The sequence below is a fragment of the Monodelphis domestica genome, chromosome 2 (assembly GCF_027887165.1).
Source record: "Monodelphis domestica isolate mMonDom1 chromosome 2, mMonDom1.pri, whole genome shotgun sequence".
Lineage (NCBI taxonomy): Eukaryota > Metazoa > Chordata > Mammalia > Didelphimorphia > Didelphidae > Monodelphis > Monodelphis domestica.
In genome coordinates, this window is record NC_077228.1 from 108,262,751 (window position 1) to 108,290,253 (window position 27,503).

The window sequence follows — 27,503 nt, forward strand, 5'->3', positions numbered from 1 at the left end:
ATAAAGATGTAAATCAAGATAAGAGTCAAATACAAAATGGCACAAATAAAGTAAGGGGATAGACAGGTTCCTCTTCTTTGCCATGTTTAAGGGGAGACAAAACTGAAAAGGGTTAATAGCAACAAAACAACAAAAGCAATAGAGTTTTAAGGGGCACAACCTTCTGCCCCATGTGGAGGGGCAGGAGCACTCTGAGAAGTTCATGGACAAGCTCCATTTAAGTGATATTGTTGTGCTATCATTTGGTTTGAGTTATCTGCCTGATTAATATTTCCAGAATTAGAATTCCTAAAATTGTGATTTCTAAAAGTATGATACTTGTTGTTCCTGAAATTATTGTTTCTATAGTTGTTGTTCCCAAAATCAGTATTGTTAATATGATTATTCTAGTAGATATTATTCCTGATTGCCTGGAATAGATTTCTCACAGAAGTGGCAGATCAAGGATGGAAAATTAGATTCTTGGAGAGGGGAAAGTGGTATTGGTGGAGTATCATGCCCTCTTTCCTTTTCATCTATTTTATCACGTAAATATTTCAGATCCTTTTGTATTGTTTCCAATAAATTGTTAGTTTCTGTTGTTTTTTTCTGCACGTCCTTTTCAGTCCTTCTCAGCTCTTCCAGATCATCTCTAGCCATTTTGAACAATGTGTTTTAAAATAGTCTTGGACCACCATGCAAGAATTATTAACAAATTGACACCACATTTGTATGATGTCCCTTTCAGTAGAAAGGTCCAGATCTGGGTACCGACCTCCCAGCTCAATGAGCTGATCTATAAATTGGGAGGGTATTTCATCATTAGATTGTGTAAGGCAGTCAAATTTTGTCCAAACATCTGGTCTTTCAGCATATTCTCACATTGCTTTGAGAATGACTTCCCTAGCATTGTTTAATTGTAAGTATTGTGCAGGAACATTATAGTCCTAATGACAATCTTGAGGTGGCCAGTGTACTGCATTGCACCCTTGGACTTTGTTAACCTGAGAGATGATGTTATTTCTCTCATGTTCTGTTAGAAAGACCTGAAGTAATTTTTCAGCATCTTTATAAGAAGGATCATGTTGGAAGAAGATATGGGTCATCTTTTTCATTACAGCAATTGCTTCATCTTCAAAACTAGGCATGTCTTTTGAAAATTCTTTTATATCCTAGGGTGTGAAAGGAGTATGTTGTCTTAAATTTAGCACATCCCCAATTCATCCTATTATGGGCACTTCCCTTAAGGGGAAAAAAACATCATAGAAATCATTCTGTGGTCTTGGTTTCTTTTGAGTTGTTTGTGTGCCAACTGAGGCAGTACAGGTTTTCTTTGCGGCTGGGATTGGCCGTGGGCTGGGAGAAGGGACAGGAGATGATGGGGCATCGGGAGAGGGAGCAGGGATGTTGGGATAAGGAGCAGGGGAGGGAGGTTTGGCCAGGAGGTACACAACACAAAAAAGGAGTTTTTCCACCTGAGACATATGAGAAGGATCTGTCTCTATTTTAGGAGAAATAGGGTCTTTTCTCAGTAATTTGGGAATAGTCTTGCAAAAATTTGAATTAGAATTAAACATTTCAGAAATTTGAATAGGATCCTCCTTTTCTACTGGACCATGCAAAGAGTGTTTGAAATTTACCAATTGAATATGTACTGCTGCTTGTGTTTTTGCTTGCATTTTCCAGTTTGCAGCCTTTTGCACTTTAATATTAATAATTAGGAAAAGCACATTTCCTAGCAGCATTATGAAAAGGAGGCATTCAGAAATCTTAAAGGTTTCCAATTAGGCAAAAAAAAAGGTAACAAACATGTTGCTTTTATTTAGTTACTTAGTTGTTTATTTAACTATTTGTTTATTTGTTTGTAGGAAGAAAAAAAAATTCTATATATCTATTTTTTATTAGTGCTTTCCTCTGGTGGCAGAAAGACAGCACTGCAATTAAGTCAAAAGGGAGGGGAACTTAGTGCTCAGTGTTGGCCTCTAGTGGCCAGAGGAGCAACTTGCTAATGGGGGAATGGGAGTTAGAAAAGGGAATTGTGTGTAAGGGGGTGGAGTTGAAGGCCATCTCCTCAGACAATGGAGATACTTGGAATAACAGAATCAGGTCTTGGAAACTCCACATTCTCTACCCTACTCAGCTTAACAAGATTTTTGAAAGGTCTACATCAAACTCAAGATTTAATTATCTGAGGAGATGGCCTTCAACAGACATGTGCAAAAAAAGGACAGACTTCTGGGCTGTCCTAAGTCAAGCTCAGTCTTCATTGGTACAGATGAGACACAGAAAAGTGATGTAAAAAGGTCCATATAAGGCACATCAGTTTCTGCCTCTTTCTCTTTCCCTGGAGAGTGCTCTGGCTGGCAGAGTGCTAAGCATTCCGACATCTTGGAGTGCTGGGTGGTGAGTTTTGCCCTGGAGCTGATTTCACATTCGGGCATCTTAGCTAAGCTTTTTTGGAGGTCAGGCTGATTCTTTCCTCCTTCACACTAAAAACCTTACTTTCTAGATCTATCTTCCTGCCCAGTACTAGCCCCTTCCTTCCTCCTTCTTCTTAAAATCTTCTCTACTATATCAATTAACTCACCATAAAATTTGGCAGCTGACTTGGGTATTTTATTATTTAGCATTTCCCTTGGTGACCACTTAAATTTAGATTTTTTTGTTCGCAACCATAATTTCACCCTTTACATGGGTCGCCCAATAATGTGATGTTGAAAATGGAGGGGAAAGGTAGAGAAAAGAAGGGAAAGGAAAGTAGCCCTTGCTTTGGTAGGGAAATTGACCAGGCTTTTCTTTTCTCTTGCATAATTATGCTAGGTAATTAAATTAAATCAAGCCAGACACTAGGGGTAATTAAGTAGGTTTATTTAGGTTAGGAAAGTAAAGGTTTGGGAGCTAGAGAAAGTTTGATCTTCAGCCCAGGGGTAAAAGGGTCTCTGGGCAAAAAGGCTCTTCTCCAGAAAAGGGCTTCTGCAGAAAAGGCTCCAAACCACTGTTTCTCTCTTCTTTTATATCTTCTCATACACCTCCTCCAAAGGAAGTGAGAGATGTCTGAGGAAATTGGGGTGGAGAGTCCTGGGAGATGCAGTCTCCCAGGGTTCAGAGCCATTTTAAAACACACAAAACTTAGCAGCTATGTGATCCTGGGTAAACCACTTAACTTGTGTTTTCTACATTTTTCTGAACTATAAAATGAAGATAAGAATAGCATCTACCTCCCAGGGTTGTTGTAAGGATCAAGAGAGAGAATATTTATTCAGGGCTTAGAGGACAGCTATGTAGCATGGAAGCTAGAGTTTCAGACTTGGGAGTCAAGAGAACCTGGGTTCAAATCTGGCCTCAGGCACTTCGTAACTGGTGATCCTAAACAAGTCATTTAACCCCCATTACCTAGTTCTTGCCACTCTTCTGTCTTAGAACTGATACTGACAGAAGGTAATGGTTTAAAAAATTAAAAAATAAAGTGCTTAGTACAATGCCCACACATTGCACAATGCCCACAAGGCACAAAGTGGGCACTTAATAATTGTTTCCCTCCTTCTCTACTTACCATATTTGACCTCTATTTAAGCAGATCAGAGATCAGGACCCCCGTGAATTGGGGACTGTTCTTTCTTCTTTAACACTAGCATAGTGGCAACATGGCCTCATGGATAGAGAGCTCCAAGTCAGGAATACCTGGATTGATTCAGTGCCCAAGACTAAGCCATATGAGCTGTGTGATCTGAGTAAGTCACTGTCAGGACTCCAAGAAGATCTCTAACATGGAACACTGTAGAGCAGGTACTGATGATCTTTGATAGGGAGTATCCTTGTTGGGAAGGCCCCTATTTCGGGGAGATCACAGGTCAAGTCCTTATGTCAACTATCAGACCCAGGAGGTGAGAGAGCCCATTTTTGTCCATAGTGCCCCCTGTCCTATTGGGTCATTAAAAAAAAGAAAAAACCTTGCTTTCCATCTTAGAATTGACACAAAGTATTAATTTCAAGACAAAAGAGTAGTAAGGGCTGGACAATGGGGATTAAGTGACTTGCCCAGGGTCACACAGCTTGGCAGTGTCTGAGGCCAGATTTGAACCCAGGTTCTCTCAAATCCAGGCCTGACACTCTATCCACTGAGCCACCCAGATCTCCTGATTTGAGTTGAGTCTTAAAAGAACCCAAGGGAAGCCAGGAAACAGAGGTAAGAATAGGGAATACTCCAGGGAAAGGGACAGCCAGTACAAAGGCAGAATCTGAGTGTCATATGTGAAGAAGGGCAAGGAAAACTGTGTATTGGGATTGTAGAGTGTGGGGAGGGCAGGTAAGTGAAGGGAGACTGGAAAAGGAGGAGAGACCAGGCTGTAAAGGGCTTTAAATACAAACAAGAGAATTTTATGTTTGCCCCTGAAAGAAAGAGGGAGCCACTGGAATTTGCCCAATAGAGGGGGGGGTGACATAGTCAGACTTGTGTTTTAGGAAAAGTTTCTTGGCAGCTGAGTTGAAGATGGATTGGCATGGATTGATGCTAGAGGCAGGGAAATCTACTAGAAGGCATTGACTGTTTTTACCTTTTTTCATCTTTACTAATTTTAAGGGTAATGTTCATTGCTGAACTCAGACACAAGATGGGTGACCCTGGGCAAGTGTCTTCACCAACTCTGTTTGCCTCAGTTTACTCATCTGTAAAATGAGATGGAAAAGGAAATGCCAAACCACTATATTATCTTGGTCAACAAAATCCCTAATGAGGTTCTGAAGAGTCAGACATGACTGAAACAATTAAACAACAATTTTAAGGGGCATGAAAAGAAACCACCGAGGTGTTATAAGTTGCATTTCTCTTAGTGATTTAGTCATTTTTCACATGGTCAATAGTTTACCATTTTTCTTTTGAAAATGGTTTGTGTCCTTTGACCATTTACCTATTTCTACTCACTCATTTCACAGATAAGGAAACTAAGTTCCAGAGAGGATAAATGATTTATCCAGTCGCACAGCTAGCAAATAGCAGAGCTCTCCAATACAATTGCTTTTTGGCAATTGCCTATCTGTAAGTTCTGATTGATAAAGGCCCAGTGGGTGTAATTTTGCAATATACAATACAAAAGACATTAAATTTGGAATCAGAGGACTCAGGTTCAAATCCTGACTTTGCCACTTACTATCTACATGACCTTGAACAAGTCTTCTAATGTCTTTGGACATCTGTAAAATGAAGTGTTTGAAGTAGATGACCTCCATGATCCCTTAATACCCACCCTGGAAGTGGGAGATTACACAAAGGAGAGCACTCAAGGACTACATTTGGCCCCAACATCTCCACTCAGAGGAAGACTCCTCTGCATAGCCTCCCCTTGGGAGGAACACACCAGGACTACAAGTTATAACTGCCACCCAGGATAAAAAAGGGAGAAAAGAGAAATCCTAGAGGACAATGTTAGGGCAGTAGGAAGAACTGGGGAATATGGAGAAGGATTCCAGAACTCAGTTGAATATCTTGCTCCTAAGGGGCCCAGATTCAAACTGGCAATTTCCAGATAGTTTCTTTCCCTGAGACATGACCCTGTTTAATGTTTCCACCATTGTGAGGGGCAGTTGCCATGATGAGATGTGCCTGAAACTGGTGAAGGCTGTAAAAGTAGAATCAGAAGGAATCATGATGGGTCATCTTGAAAAGCCACACACACACCCCCCGCCCCCATATATCCCACAGAACAATTCTGGAGAGAAAAATGATCATAACCTATTATCTACAGGAAACAACTCCCTTAGATACTTAAAAAAAAACATTAATTTATGTATTAGTATTAATGTTGATTCTAAGGCAGAAGAGCAATAAAAGCTAGGCAATTAGGATTAAGTGACTTGTCCAGGATCACACAGCTAAGAAACTTAGATACTTCCTGCCTTCCCACAAACATGGAGATGTGCTGGAAAATACTCCTGGAGTCAGAAGCCCTGGGTTCAAGCATTTCTAACTCTGTGACAGATGATGTGTGACCTTAGACAAGGACACACAGCTGGTAAGTATCTGGGTTAGAATTTGAACCCAGATCTTCCTGACTTTGAGTCTAGAATCATGCCCATTATTCCAAAAGGTCTTCTTTGGAATTATCATCCCACACTCATAGTTCTTGGACATGAAGTGATCATAGTTTCTTAGCATTATCTGAGTATTATTTTCTCTCCATAGAAAAAAACAATGCTGTTAAAAGAATTCACATTCACAGTTTTGGTTTTGAATGTTTTGTCTGTTTTTGGTGGAAAGGTTAGGGAAGTCTGGCTTACTATCCTAGCCTGGGAGAGCTCCTTCATGGCAGAGCTCCTATCTTCCCCCATCCTACCAGAGGTTCTCTGAAGATAGATCCAGTATCTCTCCCATAAGAAGATGGGACAGTCTTCTCCTTTCACTGGATCTTCCTCCTCTTACACACACACACACACACACACACACACACACACACACACACACACACACACACACACAGGGGTTGCTCAGTGTTAGGAGTGAATGATGAAAAAGTGCTTCATTCTATTAAAAAGGATTGAGAGTTATAGAGGGAAAGGAAAATGCCAACTATAAGAGTTGTCAAACACAAGGATAAAAGCCGTGGCTCTCCAGGACTAAGACTGTCATTCATTCATCTGTTTTGAGAAGGCATGTGTGCCCACCTCCCCTAGAGGCAAGGGGGTAGACAGGAAGATCTCCCATGGGCTATGAAGACATTAACACTAAGATCTAGACAGGCAGCTTCTCAGTCTGGAAATTCACTTTAAAACTCTTTCTTTTTGTTGTCCATAAATGCAAAGCAAGAATGTAAAGCCATCCCAGGATGATTTCCATGGGTTCGGGCTTTGGGCCACTCCTTTTTCTTAGGGTATCCATGGGCCTCAGACATTGCCAGAGTTCCCGTTGAGCTCATTGGAAATTCTAGTCGATCACTCAGTTCTGTCCCTCCAGACCAGCTCAAAGGAAGGACTGGAGTTGTCAAGAAAAGCATGTGGGAATGGTGTCCAGTCTTCCCCAGATACCACAGTCCAAGTTCAAGGAGTCCATCTCTGCTCATCAGACCATAGATCTGGTGCCCTGTTGCCTCTGGAACAGCTGTGGAAGCAAAGAATCATTATTCCAGACAATGGCAGGAGAGTAGATTCAATATCCAGGCTATTATCAGGGCTGACCTTGAGAGTCAGATGGAATGCTAGGCAGAAATGGTGAGGAGGCACAGAGGGACACAAATCAGCCCAGCTCGCTGGGTCAAGAATGCAGCATCCTCCCTGGGCCTCCTCTTAGTGCTCACTCTCTGCCAGGGACTACAAAGGAGAGATCTGAATCCTAGGATCTAACTGCAAGTTAAATTTATGTTCCCTTGTGAGGAGGAGCATCCGGGCTTGCTTTTTAGGAGAATTCATAATTTGTCTGCAAACTCTCTGCTACAGAACTTCTTACTTCTCATTAAATACAGGTCAGCTCCCAAAACATAACTCTACTCATCATTTGTATCCACACTATTCTTTCTCTCCCTACACTTAGATCTTAATTGAATTATGATTGAATGAATGGAGTGAGTGAATTAACATTTTCTTTCCTCTCTTTGTGATTAGTACTAATGTCTCCTTTTAGTTCATACTGATTGCTAACCATATTTTCTTTTCTCTCTACTTTTTTACTTTTTACTAAATATCTTACTCCATATATTATTTTTCTTCTTTTTTGAAATCCTTCCCTTCTGTGTTAAAATCATCTCTAGGAGGGAGCAGCTGGGTAGCTCAGTGGATGGAGAGCCAGGCTGGTCTCAGACACTTCCTAGCTGGGTGACCCTGGACAAGTCACTTAACCCCCATTGCCCATCCCTTACCACTCTTCTGCCTTGGAACCAACACACAGTATTGATTCTAAGGTGTAAGGTGAGGGTTTTAAAAAAAAAAAACTTGATAATAACTATTGGTTTCAAGGCAGAAGAGTAGTAAGGGCTAGGCCAGATTAAGTAACTTACTGAGGATCACTGGAAGTGATCTGAGCTAGGAAATGTCTAAGACCAGATCTGAACCAATAACCTCTCATCTCTAGGCCTGGCTTTCAATCCACTGAGATACCCTGCCCCCCCCCCTTCTTCTTTAATGTGTGGATATGGACAAGCCAATTTATAAATCAAGTCCATTCATTCAAAGCTAACAGTGTCTGCCCATATCATACCCATCACCTTCAAAGAAGGATTCATTATAGGTCTGGAGTCTCTTTGTTCTTCTGTCATTAAAACTATTCCTGAAACTATACCTCCACCATGAAATCTTCTCAGTTTAACTGAAGGAAGAACTAATGGTTTCCCCAATCCTCACTCATCCTGGAAATTAAGCCTTTATGGTTATTCTCCCCAATCTCCTTGACTTTCTTAACCTGGGCCGTATGTCAACCAAAATAAGAGTAAATTAAATAAGCATTTGGAAAAACAGAAAATATCTAGATTAACAGACCAATAAACAGAACAATTGAATGAACTAATTTAAGAGACAGAAATTTAGCAACCTATAAATAAACTCGCAAAGAAGAAACAAAATGGGTCCTGATAGAATACAAATGGATTCTATCAAACATTCCAAGAACAATGAATTGAAAATTTAAAGAAATCATTTGCTAAAATATACATGGAAGCACCTTACCAAACTCTTTTGATTAGATAAATATGACTTTGATCCTCAAACCAAGAAGAGATAAATCAAAGAAAGTAATTTACATCTATTCCTAATGAATATTCATATAAAATATTATATTGTAAAAATATAAATTTTATAGGCAAAAATAGAATATTAGCAAAGAAATTTAAAGTATGTATTTAAGATATATTTTATAATTATAATTATTAAAAATATAAATCTATAATTATACTAAACTATTAGCACAGAAATTAAAATTATGTATTTAAAATATTAATCATGACCATGTTAGATTTATGCCAGGAATAAAAGGATTGTTCAACATTAGAAAAAGTATAAACATAATAGATGATATTAATTGCAAAACCAGTTTAAAAATCACATTATATCAACTAATGTGAAGTCTTTGACAAAATAGAGTAGTTATATTAAAAACACAAAAAGTTAAGGTATGAATGGACTTTTCCTTAATATTATGAATAACATCTAAAATAAGAGTCAGCATTATTTGTATTGGAAAAACACTGGAAGCCTTTCTAGTAAGAGCAGGAACAAAGCAAGGATACCTATTGTCGCCACTATTATTTGATGTAGTTTTATAAATGCTCCCTATAGCATTAAAAAAAGCTAAAGGAATTGAGGAAGGAAACATACACAAAAATGAGACAATCATCTATATCTGTAAATCAAATTATGATTAGAAAATACTAATAAAATTGATTTTATTAATTTATAACACCATCAAAGTAATATTATATAAAATAAACTCACAAATGATCAGTATTTATATGCATTGCTAACATATATCAACAGAAGATAGGAAAAGAAATGATTGAAGATAACTACCAAATGTACAAAATATCTGGAAGTCAAAAACTATAAAACATATAAAGGTAGACAAATAATCAAAATGCTAATTGTATTTTTTTTTAAATTTCTGCTTTGCCTCTGCACAGGAACATGGAAACTTTCCATATGACTTGCAGGTGAAACCTTCTATATATGTTGTATCCTCAATTACATAAAAAGAAATCTAATTAATTAGATTCTCATCATTTTGTTAATTAACATTTTAAGTTGTAATTGTGTGATTTATAATAAAAGCCCCGGTTATTAGCTGATTTGAATAATTTTTATTGATTTATTGAATGAAATGTATATAGGAAATATTCATCATGAGTAGAAAATATATATAGTAGGTATGTTCAAAATATGGTATAACAGTAACAGAAATAAAATTTAAAGTCCCTGCAATGCTGAAAGTGCCTATACATTTCCCCTTGCCTTACCATATACTTTGGAGGTTACGACATAAGGAAACTGGACTGCTAGCCCTATAGTTTCATGACCAAGTCACCTGAGAAAGGGAGAGGGCAAAAAGCAGGGGGTACCCTATTCATCACCTCTGTTTATTAACCCTGTTCAGAAACCCTGTTCAGAAAAAAATGTTTGAACAGTATTGAATCACTGTCTATACCTATAAAATCTATAAGACCTAAAACTCTGGGTCTATACTAGGAGAGTGTAGGCCATGGCTTTTATGACCTGCAGCTCTCAAAATAAAATCAATTAAGCTCAGATCTTTGCCTAGTTTTGTTTTGTTTTGTTTTTTTTAATTTAACAATTGGAATGTATGAGCCCTTTGAAAGAAGGTATTATCTTACTTTTACATCAGTAACCACAGTGCTTAGCATAGGATTTTTTATACAGTAGGATCTTTTAATAAATCTTTTTTTCATTACCTCACAGGATGAGAAGAGTAATAGAAAATAAACCTATCAAAGTAAGTTAGAACCAGATTATGAAAGACCTTGAATTTTATACTATTTTCTTCTATAAAGAGCTACTAAAGATTTCTTTAAAAAGGCATTCATATGCTCACGCATGCGCCTTAGAGAAATAATTTTCTTAATTTCATAGGACACAACCTAGAGAGAAGAGAAACTGGAAATATAGTACTTCAGGCAAGAGGAAATGAGAGAGTGAACTAGGATGGCAGCCAAAGGAGTAGAGAAAAGAGGATAGGTTCATGAGATAGATATTGACACATGCTTGGGTCCTCTGTTGGCAGAAGAATCTGGTCTGGACAGAATAGGATAGTTGCTATATTTAGCAACTTCAAAGCCTTTCTTCAGGACATCTCACTCCTTTCATCTCCATTTAGGTGCCTACTTTATCTACTCATGTCAGGTCCTGACCATCTGCTTATCCCTTTCCTATCTCTGCACCATTTTCCAAGTTGCTCTGGAAGTCTGCCTGAAGCTTCAGTAGAAGATCCTCTCTAAGGGATCAAAGGGCCATAGACATGTTACTGAAAAGTACCGAGAGACCATCTGATCCAGTATCCACATTTTACAGATAAGGAGACTGAAGCTCATGGGAGTTAAGTGGCTTGTCCAAGTCAACTAGGTGGCAAATGTCAGAGTAAGATTTGAACTTGGGACCAATGATTAGAGCCAGGGTTCTTTACACTGTACCATGTTTTCTCTTTTTTCCTTTCTTTTTCTCCTTTCTCTAGAATCAATATGGCATGATGGGTATTATAAAAGGCAGGTGTTGTCACTGGAAGGCCCATGATGAGGTAAAAATAGCATTTGATCTGCAGTCAGAGGACCTGGGTTTGCCTCTTAGTTCTATTTACTAGTTGCTATTTATTCCATTAGCCCTTCTGAGCCTTAGTTTCCTTATCTGCAAAAGAAGGGGATTAGACTAGATGATGTCAAAGGTCCCTTCAGTCCTACACTACGTATAGTCATGTTCTTTGTTTTGCTACTTTCTTTCTGTGTGACCTTTGGAAAGTCAGTTATCTTCTCTGGGCATAATAATACCTGCTCTGCCTATTTCCCCAGCTATATGCAGTACCAAATGAGAATATGGAAAACAATCTATAAAGTGATATTTAAAGGGTAAGCTTCTAAAATTTCATCCCTTTCTCCTCCTCAATGGCTTCTACCTCTGGCCCACCTTCATACCTCCCTTCCTGGATAAAGACCCTAATTTCTGGAGGCCACCCCCAACTGACTGGAAGAAATAGAATGACATTCCTGATGCTAGCCTGGAGAGAAGTGAAACTCCCAGGATGGGCTTCCACCCAGCCACTGCCACACACAAACAGAGTTAGGAAGTGTCTTGTTTAGTACTTGTGATCCTTTTTCAATCTGCATTAGTGGAATGGAAGCCCTCAAAGGGAAGGATCATTTCTTCAAACAGTCCAATAAAACTTGTAAATTAGAGATAAATGGTTTCTGGATAATATTAAGGGAAGTAAACCCAGGTACCAAAAGTGGGGGCAGAGGTGGGACAGGAAGGGGACCTGCTTCTTTTGAAATCTCTCTCCTTTTGGAAGAATAACGCTAAAGACCCTCTTGTCCAGTGACCTTGCTGGGTGACTTACCGAACTGAGAAATGGAATGCAGGAGCCTAGGAATCCAGAAATAACTGGGAAAAACCCCCTGGGAAAAAAAGAGAGAAGGTGAGTGAAAACATGGAAGCAGATGGGTTAGGAGAGGAGGCAACCATAATATAATGGAAAGCACATTGGTTAGGGGGTTTAGAGGAGTTGGGTTCAGCTCTGTTCCTTCGTACCTATAAAGTGACATCATTGATATCTCAGCTACCCTGTCCTCACCTGTAAAAATGAGTGGGTGTTTGCAACAGTGATTCCACAGAACAGATAATGAATCATCCCCAGTCCTCATGGCAGAAAGGGAGGGGACTGCTGAGGCAAGATGTCTAATAGCTTGTCAGGACTAGTAACTGTTGTAATGATTATTTATGCATAGACACTGGTGCTACTTTGAGGATGGTATATGATGGTCTAAAGGAAGTTGAGGAAGAGATGAGGTGTTGAATGGTAGAAGCCTAGATGAATGAAGTGGCTCCTACTTTCACACTCTTCCAGGGCTGTGCTATCAAGGGGTGTTACTCAAGGAATTGGGGTTTCCCTGTTATAAGAGGGTAATGGGAAGATGAAGGAAGGTCTCCCCTGTCTGTTGATGTTAGAGGTTCCCCCAAATCCCCTTGCACAATTAGACCAGAAAGATAAACCTTCCGAAGTCTGATGAATCAGCAGGGGAGGGATCTAGATCAACACTCAGCTGTGGCTGATCAGTAGCCTCAGTGAGTTGCTTCCTCCAAGCTCCTTTGAATAATTCCACTTTGCTGATATCTGACTGCAGTAAAGTTGTTTAATCTGTATTGGGTATTGAGATAGAGGAGAACCAGATAGAGGGTAGAGGGGTCCCTACTTCCTATGTCCCAATAGGTCCTTTGCTCTGCCAGCTTCAAAACCAGACAGAATTTCACCTATTCTTCCTGCTATTTCTCACTCTTAATTTAGTACTAATAGGGCCAAGGAATAATCAGAGCAGGTGCAATAGGCTAAGGGGAGAGAGTCAGGCTCTTAGCTCAAGAATCCAGGACCCTCACAGGTGCGAAGAGATTTGACACTGGTTAGATGTTCTCAGAGGTAGGAACGATGTTGCAGAAATACTTTTTAGTAGTCTCAGGGCTAGTCACTGGTAAATCCTCAATTGACTCTTGACAAGATCACCAGCAAGGAAAAGTGCTTCCAGCCCCTTTGAGATCCCAGCTCAACAGCCCAGAGTTCTTCTTGGAGCTCTCCTAGGTCCGTTCTTCTCTCACATCATCCTCTGCTACCAGTGGTCTTTGCTATCAATCATCTCTTCTTTCAGTGTTCCATCTTTTCCTTTGCAAACTGCCCTTACACTGTATAGGATATTTATGCTTATCTTTGTTGAAAGGAAGAGTGTAAATCCAGTGATGTGGTGGTGGCTGTGGTGATGCTAGTGGTGATTTGGGTCCCTTTCTACACAAAGAGGATGTGTGGTAGCTTGGGGGCTGGCTTAGGTCTCCAATAGGATTTACAGCTGGAAGAGTTCTTATGAGAGCATAGGATTACTAGATCCAAACTTTAAGGTTCATTAAAGCTGGAGGATACCTTCAAGACCACTTAGCCCCCCTTTTAAAGAAGAAGGAGAATACAGCTTGCTGGTGTTAAATGATTTGCCCAGGGTCACTCGGGTAAAAAGCAGCAGAGGGGAATTAGAGGCCAGGTTCTCTCTTCTGCATTACTCTTCCTCTCACTGTAGACCTAATCTCAAACAGCAACAGACATACTGGTTCCCATGGAAACTTAACCCAGGGGAAAAGGGAAAGAAGGGCATCCATTGCTATAAGCTCCCTAATGTCTATTAGGCTTGGCATAGGAGGTGTTGGGCTTTCATTTTCACATCAGCACTGAGGGATTAGGGCTCTCACAAGGATCTGGGAGTTCATAGTCCCATCTCAGTAGGGATGACTCGGGATTCTAGAGGTGATGACTTTCCCTACCCCTTCTTCCCCTACTTCCTCAAGCAAACCTTCTTTCTGTTCCAGATAGGATATTTTTCTTCCCATCCTACAATCCTTAGAAATCATTCCATCCAATCCACCAATTTTACAGATAAGACAACCGCTGCTTACTGCCTGCAACTGATGGACAAGTCACTTAAACTCTCTAGGCTTCAGTTTCCTTATCTGTAAGATGAAGGGCTGAGGTTAGATGACTTCTAAGATCTCTTACAGCTCAAAAACTTGACCCTCTGAGGGACCAAAGTCCAATTCACTGATATATTTTATGTAAACTCTACATTCTCCTCATTTCAGGAGAAAAATTAGTGTATTTTCCTTTCTTGAGGCCTATAACATCTCTCCTATTCAAGATTTTTCTAAGATCAGTGGCTGTAGATTAGCAACCACATTCTCTCTGTCTGTCTCTATCTCTGTCTCTATCTCTGTGTCTCTATCTCTGTGTCTCTATCTCTGTGTCTCTGTCTCTGTCTCTGTCTCTGTCTCTGTCTCTTTCTCTCTCTCTCTCTCTCTAAAACCCTTACCTTCTATCTTAGTATCAATTCTAATCTAGGCAAAGGGGATTAAGTGTCTTGTCCAGGGTCACACAGCTAGGAAGTGTCTGAGGTTAGATTTAAACCTAGGTTCTCCTAACTCCAGGCCTAGGGCTCTATCCACTGTATCACTTAGCCACCCTTTTGGTGTAGGTTTTTCTTTATTTTTAAACCCTTACCTTCAATCTTAAGAGTTGATACAAAATATTGTTTCCAAGGCAGAAGAGTGGCAAGGGCTAAGCAATTGGTGTTAAGTGACTTACCCAGGGTCACACAACTAGGACATGTCTAAGGCCAGATTTAAACTCAGGTTCTCCTGACTCTAGGCCTGGCACTCTGTGCTACCTAACTGCTGAATCAATTTCTTTGAGCATCTGTGGATATAGTTTGTCTATGCCCAGTGATTGATCTCATTGAGAACAGCTGGATGTTGAGTAGTCATCAACTCACTTATCCTAGGTTTCCATTCCTTACTAGCCATTTTTGTTCTATTCTTACCAGGCCAATGATTATTCTCATTGGCAGGGGATACAGAGAAAGAAATGAAATAAATAAGTCAGTTCTCTTATCATCAGCCATAATTATCAACCATCAACCTCTCTAAGAAGTGGTTCTATCCCTTTTTGTTCCTCTATGCTCCCTTTGACCAATTCTGTTGGTTTTGAATAAGGTCTAAATTCTCACCCCCAGATTCCTACCATGAGTCCCAATCTGCTAACTCTCACTGAAATCCATAGGTTAAAAAGAAGGAAGGAAGGAAGGAAGGAAGGAAGGAAGGAAGGAAGGAAGGAAGGAAGGAAGGAAGGAAGGAAGGAAGGAAGGAAGGAAGGAAGGAAGGAAGGAAGGAAGGAAGGAAGGAAGGAAGGAAGGAAGAGAGAGAGAGAAAGAGAAAAAGAAAGGAAGGAAAAAAATAAAGAAAAAAAGACTTCCCATTTTTTCTCATTTCTCATCTGGGAGAGTAGGGTCTTCTTATGTTGTTAATACAGGACTGGGCTCACATTGGGTGCTTAAATGGCCAGTCCGTTGAATGGAAGCAAGTGTCTAACAGTAGAAAGAGAGCCAAGGACTGGAAGTCAGATGAACTGGCATCTAGTTCTGGCTCTGCCTGTAACTAGCTGTGTGACTCTCAGTAACCCACATCATCTCTCTCAGTTGTAAAATGAACATTCTAATCCCTGCCTTGCCTATCTCACAGAGTATTTAGGTGAAGGGAGGGGCAGAGTCAATACTAGTTATTGTAACAATTCAGAGCTGTTATTTAGAGAACTTTAAAGTTTTCAAAGCAGTGAACATATGTGATCTCATTTCATTCTTTTGAACAATCCCTTAGGGTTGGTTTTAAGTAATAAAAGTTTATTGTCCCTTTTTTACAGTCAAGAAATTGAGGCTCCTGATACACAGCTAGTGTGAGAGATAGAGTTTGAATCTGGAGGTTGTCATGACTCAATTATCATCACCTTTATGCTGATGATCCCCAGATCTATAACCGAGCCCAGGTCTCTCTCCTGAGTTCTAGTCCCATATCCACTGCCATCTCACACCCTACATGACTAAACTGGAACTCAATCTCCCCTCTTCTCAACTTCCCTGTTACTGTTGTGGAACATCCTCCTTCTAGGCATCCAGGCTCACTGTTTCAATATAATTTTTTCATTTACTCCACATGTCAGTCACCAAGCAGCTCAAGAGACAACAAGCAAAAACTTATACACATGAGGCAGTTCAGTAGGACAGTGGATAAAGTGCCAGCCATAAAGTTGGGAGGACCTGGGTTCAAATTTGACCTTAGACACTCCCAAGCTAAGTGACTGTGGGTAAGTCACTTCATCCTGATTGCCTAGCTCTTACCCTTCTGTCTAAGAGTTACTACTAAGACACAAAAGTAGGGTTTAAAAAAAACTTATCCTGGCAACACAAATACAAATACAAAGGAGGCTAATTTCATAGGCTTTCTGTAGAGGGTGGGATTGAATTTTGACTTGAAGAAGATCAAGGAAGCCAGAAAAGATGGAGATGAAGAATGGAAGCATTTTAGGCAAGGGAAACAAGAAGGAAAAATGATCAGAGGTAGAAGACCAAGTGTCTTGTACAAGGAACAGCAAGGAGGCCAGTATTGTTGGATTATGAAAAGTAAAAAGAGGGGCAGCTAGGTGACTGAGTAGATAGAGAATCAGGCTCAGAGACAGGAGGCCTTGGGTTCAAATGTGGCCTCAGATGCTTCCTAGCTATGTGACCCAGGGTAAGTCACTTAATCCTGATTGCCTAGGTCTTACTGTTCTTTTGCCTTAGAACCAATACTCAGTATCAATTCTAAAATAGAAGAGGAGAGGTTGTTTTGTTTTGTTTTTTAAAGAGTAAAATTGGAAAGGTAGGGTTGGGGCAGGTTGTGAAGGACTTTAGAAGCCAGACAGAGGATGTGATATTTGATCCTGGAGGAATAAAGAGCTGCAAGGTACCTGGCATGTTATACTTGGTAAATGTTGACCAACCAACTCTGAGTTCAACACTAGCCTTTGCATTAGACTCTCTGTTTTGGTTTGATACAATGAGATAATTATATTAAATGCTTGCCTATCTCACAGGGCTACTAGGTGAAGGAAGGACAACAACTCTCTCTCTCTCTCTCTCTCTCTCTCTCTCTCTCTCTCTCTCTCTCTCTCTCTCTCTCTCTCTCTCTCTCTCTCTCTCTCTCTCTCTCTCTCTCTCTCTCTCCCCCCCCTCTCTCTCTCTGCTTTTTCCTGCCTGTTTCTCTCTTTCTCTGTCCCTCTGTTATATCTCTGTCTCTCATTCCTGCCAGAGGAAGTCCACTCACCTGAAGAGGGCAAAAGAGCCATAGAACTCCAGGGTCATCCCCAAAATGGGCCAGCGCAAGATGACAATTATTACACCTCCCAGGAAGAAGGTTGAGCCCTTCAGTTTTTGTCGTTGGAAGAAGAACCAAAAAGTCTTTTTCAAGCCAATGATGATGGTGAGGCCACATAGGAACAGTATCTGTGGAGAAGAGAGAAGAGAGTCTGGGAATGGGTCTGTGAGACTGAGGTTTGAGGATAAGGGTCTTGGCTCACAGATTAGACATCAGGGAGGACTTTTTACCTTTTCAGGGGCAAAGGGAAGGAATACTGGAAGGACTGACTCAGGCATATGGCAAAATCCTAAAAATCTTTAGGAAGAGGAAAACTCAGTTGGGCTGGGCCAGGTTGAAGGAAAGACCTTTAAAAAAGGGAAATGCTCTAGATGGCTTCTGAAAAGTCAATACTTAATAATGTATTTTTGGTTTTCTGCAGTGTTATTCTTCCAAAGCAGTTTCCCAGGTAAAATTTAATTGCTCGTCATACTCTCCCTAGGAGACAGAGAGAGGAGTTTCTACTCATTTTGCTGAAGAGATAGTTGAGACTCAGAAAAGTTTAATGGCTTTGCTAAAAATTACACAGGAGGCAAGTAACTGAACTGGGTTGAGAGGAGGCAAGTAACTGAACTGGGTTGAAAAGTCAGGTCAGACTCTTAATCCAAGGATGACTAGCTGGACTTGGATTCAGAAAGACATGATGATTGTCATATTTTACCTTGAATGATTCCAAGGTGTGAGATTGTAGGCAAGTCACTTAATCTCTCTAAGCTATATGACTGAGTCATATAGCTATTTAGAGGCTTGGAGTATGACTGAATAAGGTCTCCAGTTTTCATAATGGAAAATCTGGTGAATTGTTATCTTTTAAGTGAAAAATGAGTCACTGAGTACAAGGAAGCTGTGATTTAACTACTGAAAGATAAAGGAGAGACAATCTAGGAGGATGTAACTAATAAGAAAAGAATCTGGCAAGTGAAAATTAAAGAAAAAGTTAAGAGGGGCACCTAGGTGGTGTGGAGAGTCAGGTTTGAAGTTGGGAGGACCTGGGTTCAGATCTGGTCTTGGACATTTCCTAGCTGTGTGACCCCAGGCAAGCCATTTAACCCCAATTGCCTACCCCTTTCCATCTTAGAGTTGATACAAGACAGAAGATAGAGTTTTTAAAAATAAGAAAAAATGTGGGAAAGCAAAAGTAGCTCTGTCAGAGCTAGGTATGAACAAGAATAGATATAGTAAACAGTTCAGCTACATAATTATCGTTTTCTTGAAAAGAAGCCTTATTGAATAAAGGCTTGATTTTGGAGATTGTTCTTCAACATCCCCTAGAGTTTCAGAAGGCTGACCTTCCCATAAGCCCCTGTTATCATTTGCTGACCCTCTCTGGATTGAGAGAAGCAGAAAGGGTGAAGAAGCTTTGTAGCTGCAAAAATTCCCAGAGATGCTGAAGCTTAATTGAACTATGCAGAATCCCAGTGAGTGAAGAGCCAGCTAGTTTGGTTCGCCTTTCCAAGACAGTCAATTTCAACTATTTGCTGTGAGCTCTTTTCTAGTTAGATTACACATCATTCTGATGAGTGAATGATTAGCTGGGCTGAACTGAATAGTCCACAGATGATGAATTTTGAAGTTCTCTAGCTTAAAGGAAAAACTGTCCAAACTAAGAGATCTACTTTCTTAACATCCTTTCAAAGGTGATTCTAATTTGAAAGAACTTGTTAAGGATACATTAGTTCAAAAGAGGAAATGAGGACCAGCAGACAAGAAGTTAGAGTTAGCAGAGTAGCAGTAATGTGTGATTTAGATGTTCCTAAATGAATTAATGACATCAAAGCTTAAAGTCCAGAGTTTCGAGTTATCTCTAGTACATGGATTTTCCTTCCTCGTGTTCCTCCCTGCCACGTTGCTATAAATGTGTGTCAGTTCTCTCCCACAGATACTGAGTACATTTGTGGAATAACATGAACTGAATTTATGTATGTTATGACATATTTAATTTTTCCTGCATTAGACTTACTCTATGATTACTGGTAGCACCACTATTATTTCTTTCCCTTATTGCTAAGTAAATGGTAATATTTAGGATTTAAGAGTCATTATTGTGAGTGACTTATTTGTGTAAAGGGAAATGACTCAGAAAGGGTTCAAGAAATAAAGTTATGGGTAGGAGAAAAGCATTCTTCCTCAACAGGCTTGCCTCCAAAGAGAATTTGAGAGTAATATAAGTGATGGAACTTCTCTGAGAACCTAGACCTGTCCATTTTAGAGCAGATTGGAATGAGAGAAAGTATCCTTCCATATGACCAGGCCAGAGGTGATAGGCGCTACCGGGTGAATGGAGAGATCTCTCATGAATACCCGTGGGTGAAACACTTTTGAAACGTTAAAGCCTTCTATAAACTTTAGTTATTATTAATAGTGAAACACTATTGTGGGAAAAGCTTAAACTTAGAATCAGGAGACCTGCCTTCTAATCTTGGCTTTCACGTTTATTAGCTGGTGACGTTGGACCAATTACTTTCATCTTTCTGAGTGTCAATTGCTTCATATGTGAAGCAAGAATAAGAAATTTTCCCCTCTCTATATCATACTTTTGTTGTAAGAAGAGTGGTTTGTAAAGTAGTAATCACAATGGAAACCTGAGTCAAAGTATATTTATTAGTGGGGACCATGTTAATAACTATCTCTAAGCTCTCTTGGGAAAGAGGAACCAGACCCTCCAGTGAGTGAAAATTGCAGTGAAGCAGATTCTGACTCTCTTTAAGCTTTTACACAACCCAATAATTAGTACTATCCTGAAAGTAGAATGGGCTGCCTTAAGAGGCATGGGGTTCCCCATCCTGCTCTATCATGAAGTAACTAGATGTCATGCAAGGAATAGAGTGTTGGACCTGGACTCTGAAAGACCCATGTTCAAATATGAACTTGGGCTCTTCCTGGCTTGTGTCCCTGGGCAAGTAATACAATGTCTATCTGCCTCAGTTTCCTAAGTCTGTGAAATAACAGCTCCCACTTCCCAGAGGTGTTGTGAGGATAAAATGTATAACATTCTTAGTAAATATGAAAGCTCTATATAAATACTAGCAATTACTATCATTAGGAATCTTCAAGTGGAAGTTGGATGACCCCTTGTGGAGGATGTTATAGAGATTTCCTGCTCAGGCACAGGTTGAACTAAATCACCTCTGACATCCTTTCCCGTCCGGAGGTTCTAAAATTCTATTATTTGCCTCTACTCCTAGCTGCTCCTGTCCTTACCACCTTCTGGATCCTAACCTCAGCCCTTGCTGCCTAACAAGTTATTTCCTTGGGCAGGCTTAGGGGAAGTCAGGACCTACTGTGCTCAAAATCACTGGGCCTTAGGGTCATATCTATGGACACTGCTCTCCTTGAGAATAGCCCATGGCCACGGGGACAATAATCCCTGAAGACTAATCTTCAGTCTCTCTGCGGCCAGTGAGTCCTGGAAGTCGCCAGAGCCATGAAGAAGTTAAACTGCTTTGCCCAGGATAGCACAACTTGTAGATGTTAGAAGGAGAATGCCAATCCAGGTTTTACTGACTCCATATCCAGCACCATAGCCACTAAGCCAACTGCCTCAGTGAATCAGGATAACCAGCAGTCTGGCATTTGAAAGAATAGTGTGGGGTTTTCAAGTTTCCATATGATCCCCATATCAACCTCGTGAGGTAGGTACTAGAAATATACTTATTTCACAGGCAAGGAAATAATAATAAAATAGTAAATACTGAAACAATAATAAGTAGCATTTATATAGCACTTCAAGGTTTGCAAAGCACATTCCATTTGTGAACTCATTTGATTCTTTCAACAATTCTGTGAGGTAGGTGCTACTATAATCCCCATTTTGCAGATGAGGAAACTAAGGCATGGAGAGGCTAAGTGATACATTCAAGGTCTCATAGCTAATAAGTATCTGAGGTGGGATATGAACCTTGACTACTATTCCATGTTGCCTCAATAAAGAGGAAGACATTTGACCCTGGGCTGGAAGTCTCAGGTTCTGATTCTGTCAAGAGTACCACATGTTGGGTTGTTTTTTAACTTTAGAATTGATACTAAGTATTTGTTCCAAGGCAAAGGAGCATTAAGGGCTATACAGTTAAGGAAATACTTAACTAGGAAGTGTCTGTGGTCAAATTTGAACCCAGGATCTATTGTATCTAGGCTTGGCTCTCTATCTACTGAACCATCTAGCTGCCCCAAGAGTACCACTTTTATTCCAGTCTCCCAGTTGCACAACCTAGACATCATCCAGAAGTGTGCCTGAAACCAATTTTAACCAAACTGATTAGAAGACTTACAGTGAGCATTTACAACTTGTAAATGGGCAAAAGCTACAAATTGGGACTTGATACATTCTCTTATTGATTGTTTAAACTTAAAAAAGTGGTAGAGAAAATATTAATAATGCAGGTTCAATTTAAAAGTGTGTTGTAGGTATTGAGTTGCTTTTTGGAACATCTGGTTGTTAAACATTTACCATCATATCCCTGAAGCACCCTTACTTCCTTCCAGTCTCCCACTCACTACATAATATTAATTCTATTTCCTTATTATCCCTTGGATCCACACCCTTCTCTACATTCACAACACACCTTGAGTCTAGACTATCAACAAACATCTCCATATTGATCTTCCTCTACTCACAGTTTCTGATTTCCAATCCATCTGGCACACAGCTGCCAAATTCATCTCCCTAAATGATCATGTTTTCATCTCTCTTACACCCCCAAATTCTAGTTATTTTCTATTGCTTCTAGAACCAAAATATACTCCCTACCTGGCAAAACTCTTTACATTCTAATTCCAAACTGTATTTCCAGTCTGGTTTCATAGAATTCCCCCTCACGCACTCTACATTTCAGCCAGCCTGGTTTATTTGCTAGGTTTCCTATAGGCAGCATTCTATGCTTTAGATCAGTCTGTTCTCTATTCCTCCTCATTGTAGTTGTTCTGTCCAACTTTTCACAACCCCATTTAGGGTTAAGAAAGATCTTGGAGTGGTTTGCTATTTCCTACTCCACCTCATTTTACAGATGAGGAAAATGAGGCAAACTGAGGATAGATGACTTGCCTAGGACCACACAGCTAGTAAATATATGTCCTTCCTCCCTTCTATCTTATGGAAATCCTTGCTTCCCTTTCAAGGTTCAGCTCAAATGCTACCCTCTTCAAGAGGTCTTTTCTCATTCCCCTAATTGTTAGTGCCCCTATTTACCCAATAGCTTTGTACTTGGTTTGTGTCTATGAAACACTTATCCATGGGACCAAGTTCATTCCCCTAGTAGAATGTGAGATCCCAGGACAGGGTTTGCCTTGATTTTGTAGGTGTAATCCCTCTGCCAGACTCAGAGGCTGAAGCACAGAATATACTGAATATGCACTTGCCCACTGATTAGTTGATAGATATCTCTCAGATAGTAGCAACAGACTAGGAGGATCTCTTTATAGACACTATTTTGGTTCTTGGAAAGGAAATGGGGATAGATGGGAAGGGGTTTTCTTGGGAGGATTGGGCAGGGAGTGTGGGGAAGGGTGACTCACATTTCCAAAGGCCAGGAGCACTGGGTCAAAGTATAAGAGGATCCCAAGGAGGATGAAGAAAATGCCAAAGCCCACGATCCCCAGGCCAAACTCTGCAAACAAGAATGTGACAGATGGAAAGATCTGGTCAGGGCAAGCAAAACACCCAGCTCTAGGAGTCCGGGACCCCAGGTACAGTGCCCAGGGGGTTGAATCACTAGCTAGGCTCCCCCCCCCAGACCCTAACAGGGCAAAAGGTTCAAAGGAGGGCATCCTCTTCCTATTAAAAGATTTGAAAGTTTCATCCCTTCATGCATTACCTTCAAGGAGGCCCTGTGCTTTTGCTTTAACATCTACAAGTTGATTTATCTTAACATTGAAGCTGATTTAGGTGTAACCCAGGTCTCAAAGCCCCCACTTGTTTGGTGGAGAGTGATGAGGGATAAGCTCAGTGTGTGAGGAATAAACCAATGGGCTAGAGTGGGATAAAACCTCAGGATCTTTCTTTTCTCAGGATATGTATATATGTGTGTGTGTGTATGTATGTATGTATATATGCATATATTCATTTATTAAGTCATATTAAGAATTAAGTGTGTTGGGGACAGCTGTGTAGCTCAGTAGATTGAGAGCCAGGTCTAGAGACTTGAGGTCCTGGGTTCAAACCTGACCTCAGACATTTCCTAGCTGTGTGACCCTGAGCAAGTCACTTAACCCTATTGCCTAGCCCTTACCACTATTCTGCCTTGGAACCAATATATAGTATTGATTCTAAAGCAGAAGGTAAGGGTTTAAAAAAATCCCTTGTGGTTCACTCTATGTCTTCTCTTTGATAGCATCCTAGCCTTTATCCTAGCTTTGCAAGATAGGCTCCCCCTGGACAAATGCCTATTATTGCCCTTCTAGGGGATGCCTGATCAAACACTGAATGAAGAGTTAAGATAATGCCAATCATGTCCATTAATGACAGTTCTCATATTCATGAACCTTCCACTGACTGCTGCTCTCCACAAAAAAAAAAAAAAGACTCTGGTGGAGGGTTGGGAGGAATTCTGGGTGGGAGATGAAAGGAGGGTCCTCAGGATGCTCAAGAGGCTCAGAGTTTGCTGGGAGAGAAATGAGAAAGGAAGCAGAAGGACCTCAGGCTCATTTATCTACTTCAGGCTTGGTGGTCATCCTTTCTGTGTCAGAAGTCCTTTAGTTATCAAGAGGCTAAATCCAAACTATAAAGTATCCAAGGGAATGTTGGTATTGAATTCACATTGGCTCCTAATGCCTTCAGCTTCAGATTACATTCATCTACTCCAAGAGTTCTTTTAAAAAGAAAAAAAAAACTTTATCTTCTGTCTTAGAATCAATACTAGAAGTAAGGAATAGGCAAGTGAAATCAAGTGACTTGCCCAGGACCACACAGCAACTAAGTGTCTGAGGTCAGATTTGAACCCAGACCCTCCTACTTCCAGACCTGGTGCTTGATCAGGAGCTGCTACTTATCTGCCCTCCCAAGAGTTCTTAATCTGAGGACCATGAACATTTAGTTTTTAAAACATTTTGATAACCTCATTTCAATAGGATTGGTTTTCTTCATAATCTTTTGTATTAAAAACATTATTCTGAAAAAGGGTTCATTGGCTTCTCCATACAGCCCAAGTGGTTGTTGTTCAAATGTTTTTTTCAGTCATGTCTGATTCTTTGTGACCCCATTTGGGGTTTTCTTGGCAAAGATATTAGAGTAGTTTGCCATTTCCTTCTACTGCTCATTTTACAACTGAGGACATATAAGGCCAATAGGGTTAAATGACTTACCCAAGGTCATGCAGCTAATAAGTATCTGAGGCCAAAAGGGGTCCAGGACACAAAAAAAGGTTAAGGATCCCTGTCTTACTGTCTATATCTTGAATGTATGTAGTTATTGACCTGTTGTCTAACCTCATTTTCAAGTGTGTGCTCCTTATGGGGAAGGACTGGTATTTTCTTTCTCTGTATTCCTTGTGCTTTGCACTGTGCCCAGCATACAGTAAGCATTGAATAAATGTTTACATTTATTTTTAAACTCTTACCTTCTGATGGAGGCCTAGCAGTACCAGATCTTAAACTGTACTATAAATCAGTGGCCAAAACAGTGTGGTATTGGCTAAGATATAGAAGGATGTATCAATGGAATAGACTAGGGATAAATGTCCTCAGCAAGATAGTGTATAATAAACCCAAAGATCCCAGATTTTGGGACAAGAACCCACTATTTGACTAAAATTTCTGGGAAAATTAGAAAACAGTATAGGAGAGACTATGTTTAAATCAATGTCCCACACCCTACACAAAGATAAATTCAGAATGGATAAATGACTTAAATATAAAAGGGGAAATTATAAGTAAATTAAGTAAACAATGGTATACCTGTCAGATCTAGGAGAAATCAAGCTATTCCCCAATTGATAAATGGTCAAGGGACAGAATAGGCAGTTTTCAGATAAAGAAATCAAAACTATCAATAAGTACATGAAAAAGTGTTCTAAATCTCTCATAATTAGAGAAATGCAAGTCAAACAATGCTGAGGTACCACCTTGTACCTAGCAGATTGGCTAATGTGGCAAAAAAGAAAAATAATAAATTTTGAAGGGGTTGTGGCAAAATTGGGAGAATTGAGGCATTGCTGATAGAGCTGTGAATTGATCCAACCATTCTGGAAGGCAATTTGGAACTATGTGCAAAGGACTTTAAAAGAATGTATACCCTTTGATCCAGCAATACTATTGCTGGATTTTTCCCCTAAAGAGGTAATCATGAAAAATGTTTATACAAAAATATCCATAGCTGCTCTCTTAATGGTGGCAAAAACATTGGAAAATGGGGGGGGGGGTATTCCTCAATTGGGGGAATAGCTGAACAAATTGTGGTATCTGGTGGTGATGGAATACTATTGTGCTGTAAGGAATAATGAACTGGAGGATTTCTATATGAACTGGAAGAACCTCAATGAACTGATGCAGAGTGAAATGAGTAGAACCAAGAGAACATTATACACAGAAAGTGAAGCATTTTGGAACAAGACAATGTAATGGACTTTGCTAATAACAAGATAATCCCAAGGGACTGATGAGAAAAAATGCTATCCACATCAAGAGAAAGAACTGTGGGAGTAGAAACACAGAAGAAAAACAAATGACCAATCATTATTTATATATGTGTGTGTGTGTGTGTGTGTGTGTGTGTGTGTGTGTGTGTGTGTGTGTATGACTGAGGGGTTTGGTTTTAAAAGATTGCTCTATTGCAAAAATTAATAATATGGAAATAGATATAAGTGATAATATTTGTATAACCCACTGGAAAGTGCTTATTAGGTCCAGGGGGGGGGGAGAGGGAAGAGGGGAGGGAAAGAAAATGAAATATGTAAACATGGGGGAAAAAATTTAATTTTAAAGAAAAGAAAACATCTTACCTTCTGTCTTAGAGTCAATACTAAATATTGGTTCTAAGGTAAGAGTGGTAAGAGCCAGGCAGTGGGGAGTTAAGTGACTTGTCTAGGGTCACACAACTAGGAAGTGTCTGAAGTCAGATTTGAGCCCAGGACTTCCCATCTCTGGGCTTGACTCTGAATCCACTGAGCCACCTAACTGCCCCACTTAATGAATGTTTATTGACATACTGACTGACTCTACTTCAACATTTTTTCACTGCACTCCGCCATTTCTGTTTTTGTATGATTGAATGGAAGAATGTATTTGAATGTATTGAAGAATCTTTTTCACATCCCTTCCTGCCCCATCCCACACTCTCTCAGGTCCTTCACTGCCAAGCATTCAAGGATGAGCTTTGTTTGTTCTGGCCCCTTGGTACCAGCCCAGGGATTGCTGGGGGTCATAAGTCTAAGCTAAGGGAAGGATGATGAGGACCCTTTTTCCCTCTGAAGGCATAAACACCGCACCCAGCCCAGGTCACTGAAGCCTCCCAAATGCCAACACAGCAGCTTCTTGCCTCCAGCTCCAGAGGTCAGAGTGATAGTTTGCCCCAGATAAAGCAATCCTGGATCCATTGCTTTGGAGATGGAAGGAGTGAGGAAGGGCCTCAGTCTCTGTTCATCAACCCAAAGCTTCTCTCCCTCAGCCCCACCTACCCCTTTCCCCTGCCTCTAGCATCTTGTTCTTTACTCACTCTGCCATTCCGAGATGGAGATCATGGCTACAGCCTATGGGGGAGCCCTTGGAGTCAGTCACCCTGGGAGCCAGTGGGTGGTATGAAGTCTAGAGCAGTTGTTGGAAGAATGAACCTTGGCAATGTTGTGAAATCTCTTCCTGAATAAATCATTAACTTCCCAGGCTGGAGAAGGCTACTTAAAGACACAGTCTCTCTCCTCCAGCCTCTTCCCAAAGAGATCTTTCCATGGATAACCCACTCCTACCCTATCCCCATGGGCCATGCCTCAGGACACATTCTTTGAGAAGGTTTTGCTGGGTCTTCCAATATTTCAGCATGAGAGGAACAACTGAGTTTAGCAAAGAACAGCTAGGTGAGCAGTGGCTAGAGCACAGGGCCTAGAGTAAAAAAAAAAAAAGATCTGAGTTCAAATCTTACTGGCTGTGTGAATCAA

The 27,503-nt window shown here is 40.3% G+C and overlaps 1 protein-coding gene across 1 annotated transcript; it reads right to left on the reverse strand.

The window, feature by feature from the left end:
- Positions 1-2,830: 2,830 nt before the first annotated feature.
- GOLT1A (golgi transport 1A) lies at positions 2,831-27,163 on the reverse strand. The gene is made up of 5 exons (XM_007481212.2): positions 27,068-27,163; positions 22,936-23,027; positions 17,335-17,513; positions 12,014-12,071; positions 2,831-7,069 (listed from the first exon to the last, which is right to left on the reverse strand). The coding sequence occupies exons 1-5, from the start codon at positions 27,090-27,092 to the stop codon at positions 7,031-7,033; spliced, it is 393 nt and encodes a 130-aa protein (XP_007481274.2). The 5' UTR covers positions 27,093-27,163; the 3' UTR covers positions 2,831-7,030.
- Between the last annotated feature and the right edge of the window lie 340 nt (positions 27,164-27,503).

Coding starts and splice junctions, on each gene's coding strand:
- GOLT1A (XM_007481212.2), bottom strand. CDS start 27,092: ATGATCTCCATCTCGGAATGGCAGA. Junction 12,072..17,334: donor GGCTCTTTTGCCCTCTTCAG/GTGAGTGGACTT, acceptor TTTTTTTCCCAG/GGGGTTTTTCCCAGTTATTT. Junction 7,070..12,013: donor GCATTCCATTTCTCAGTTCG/GTAAGTCACCCA, acceptor TTGCTTCCACAG/CTGTTCCAGAGGCAACAGGG.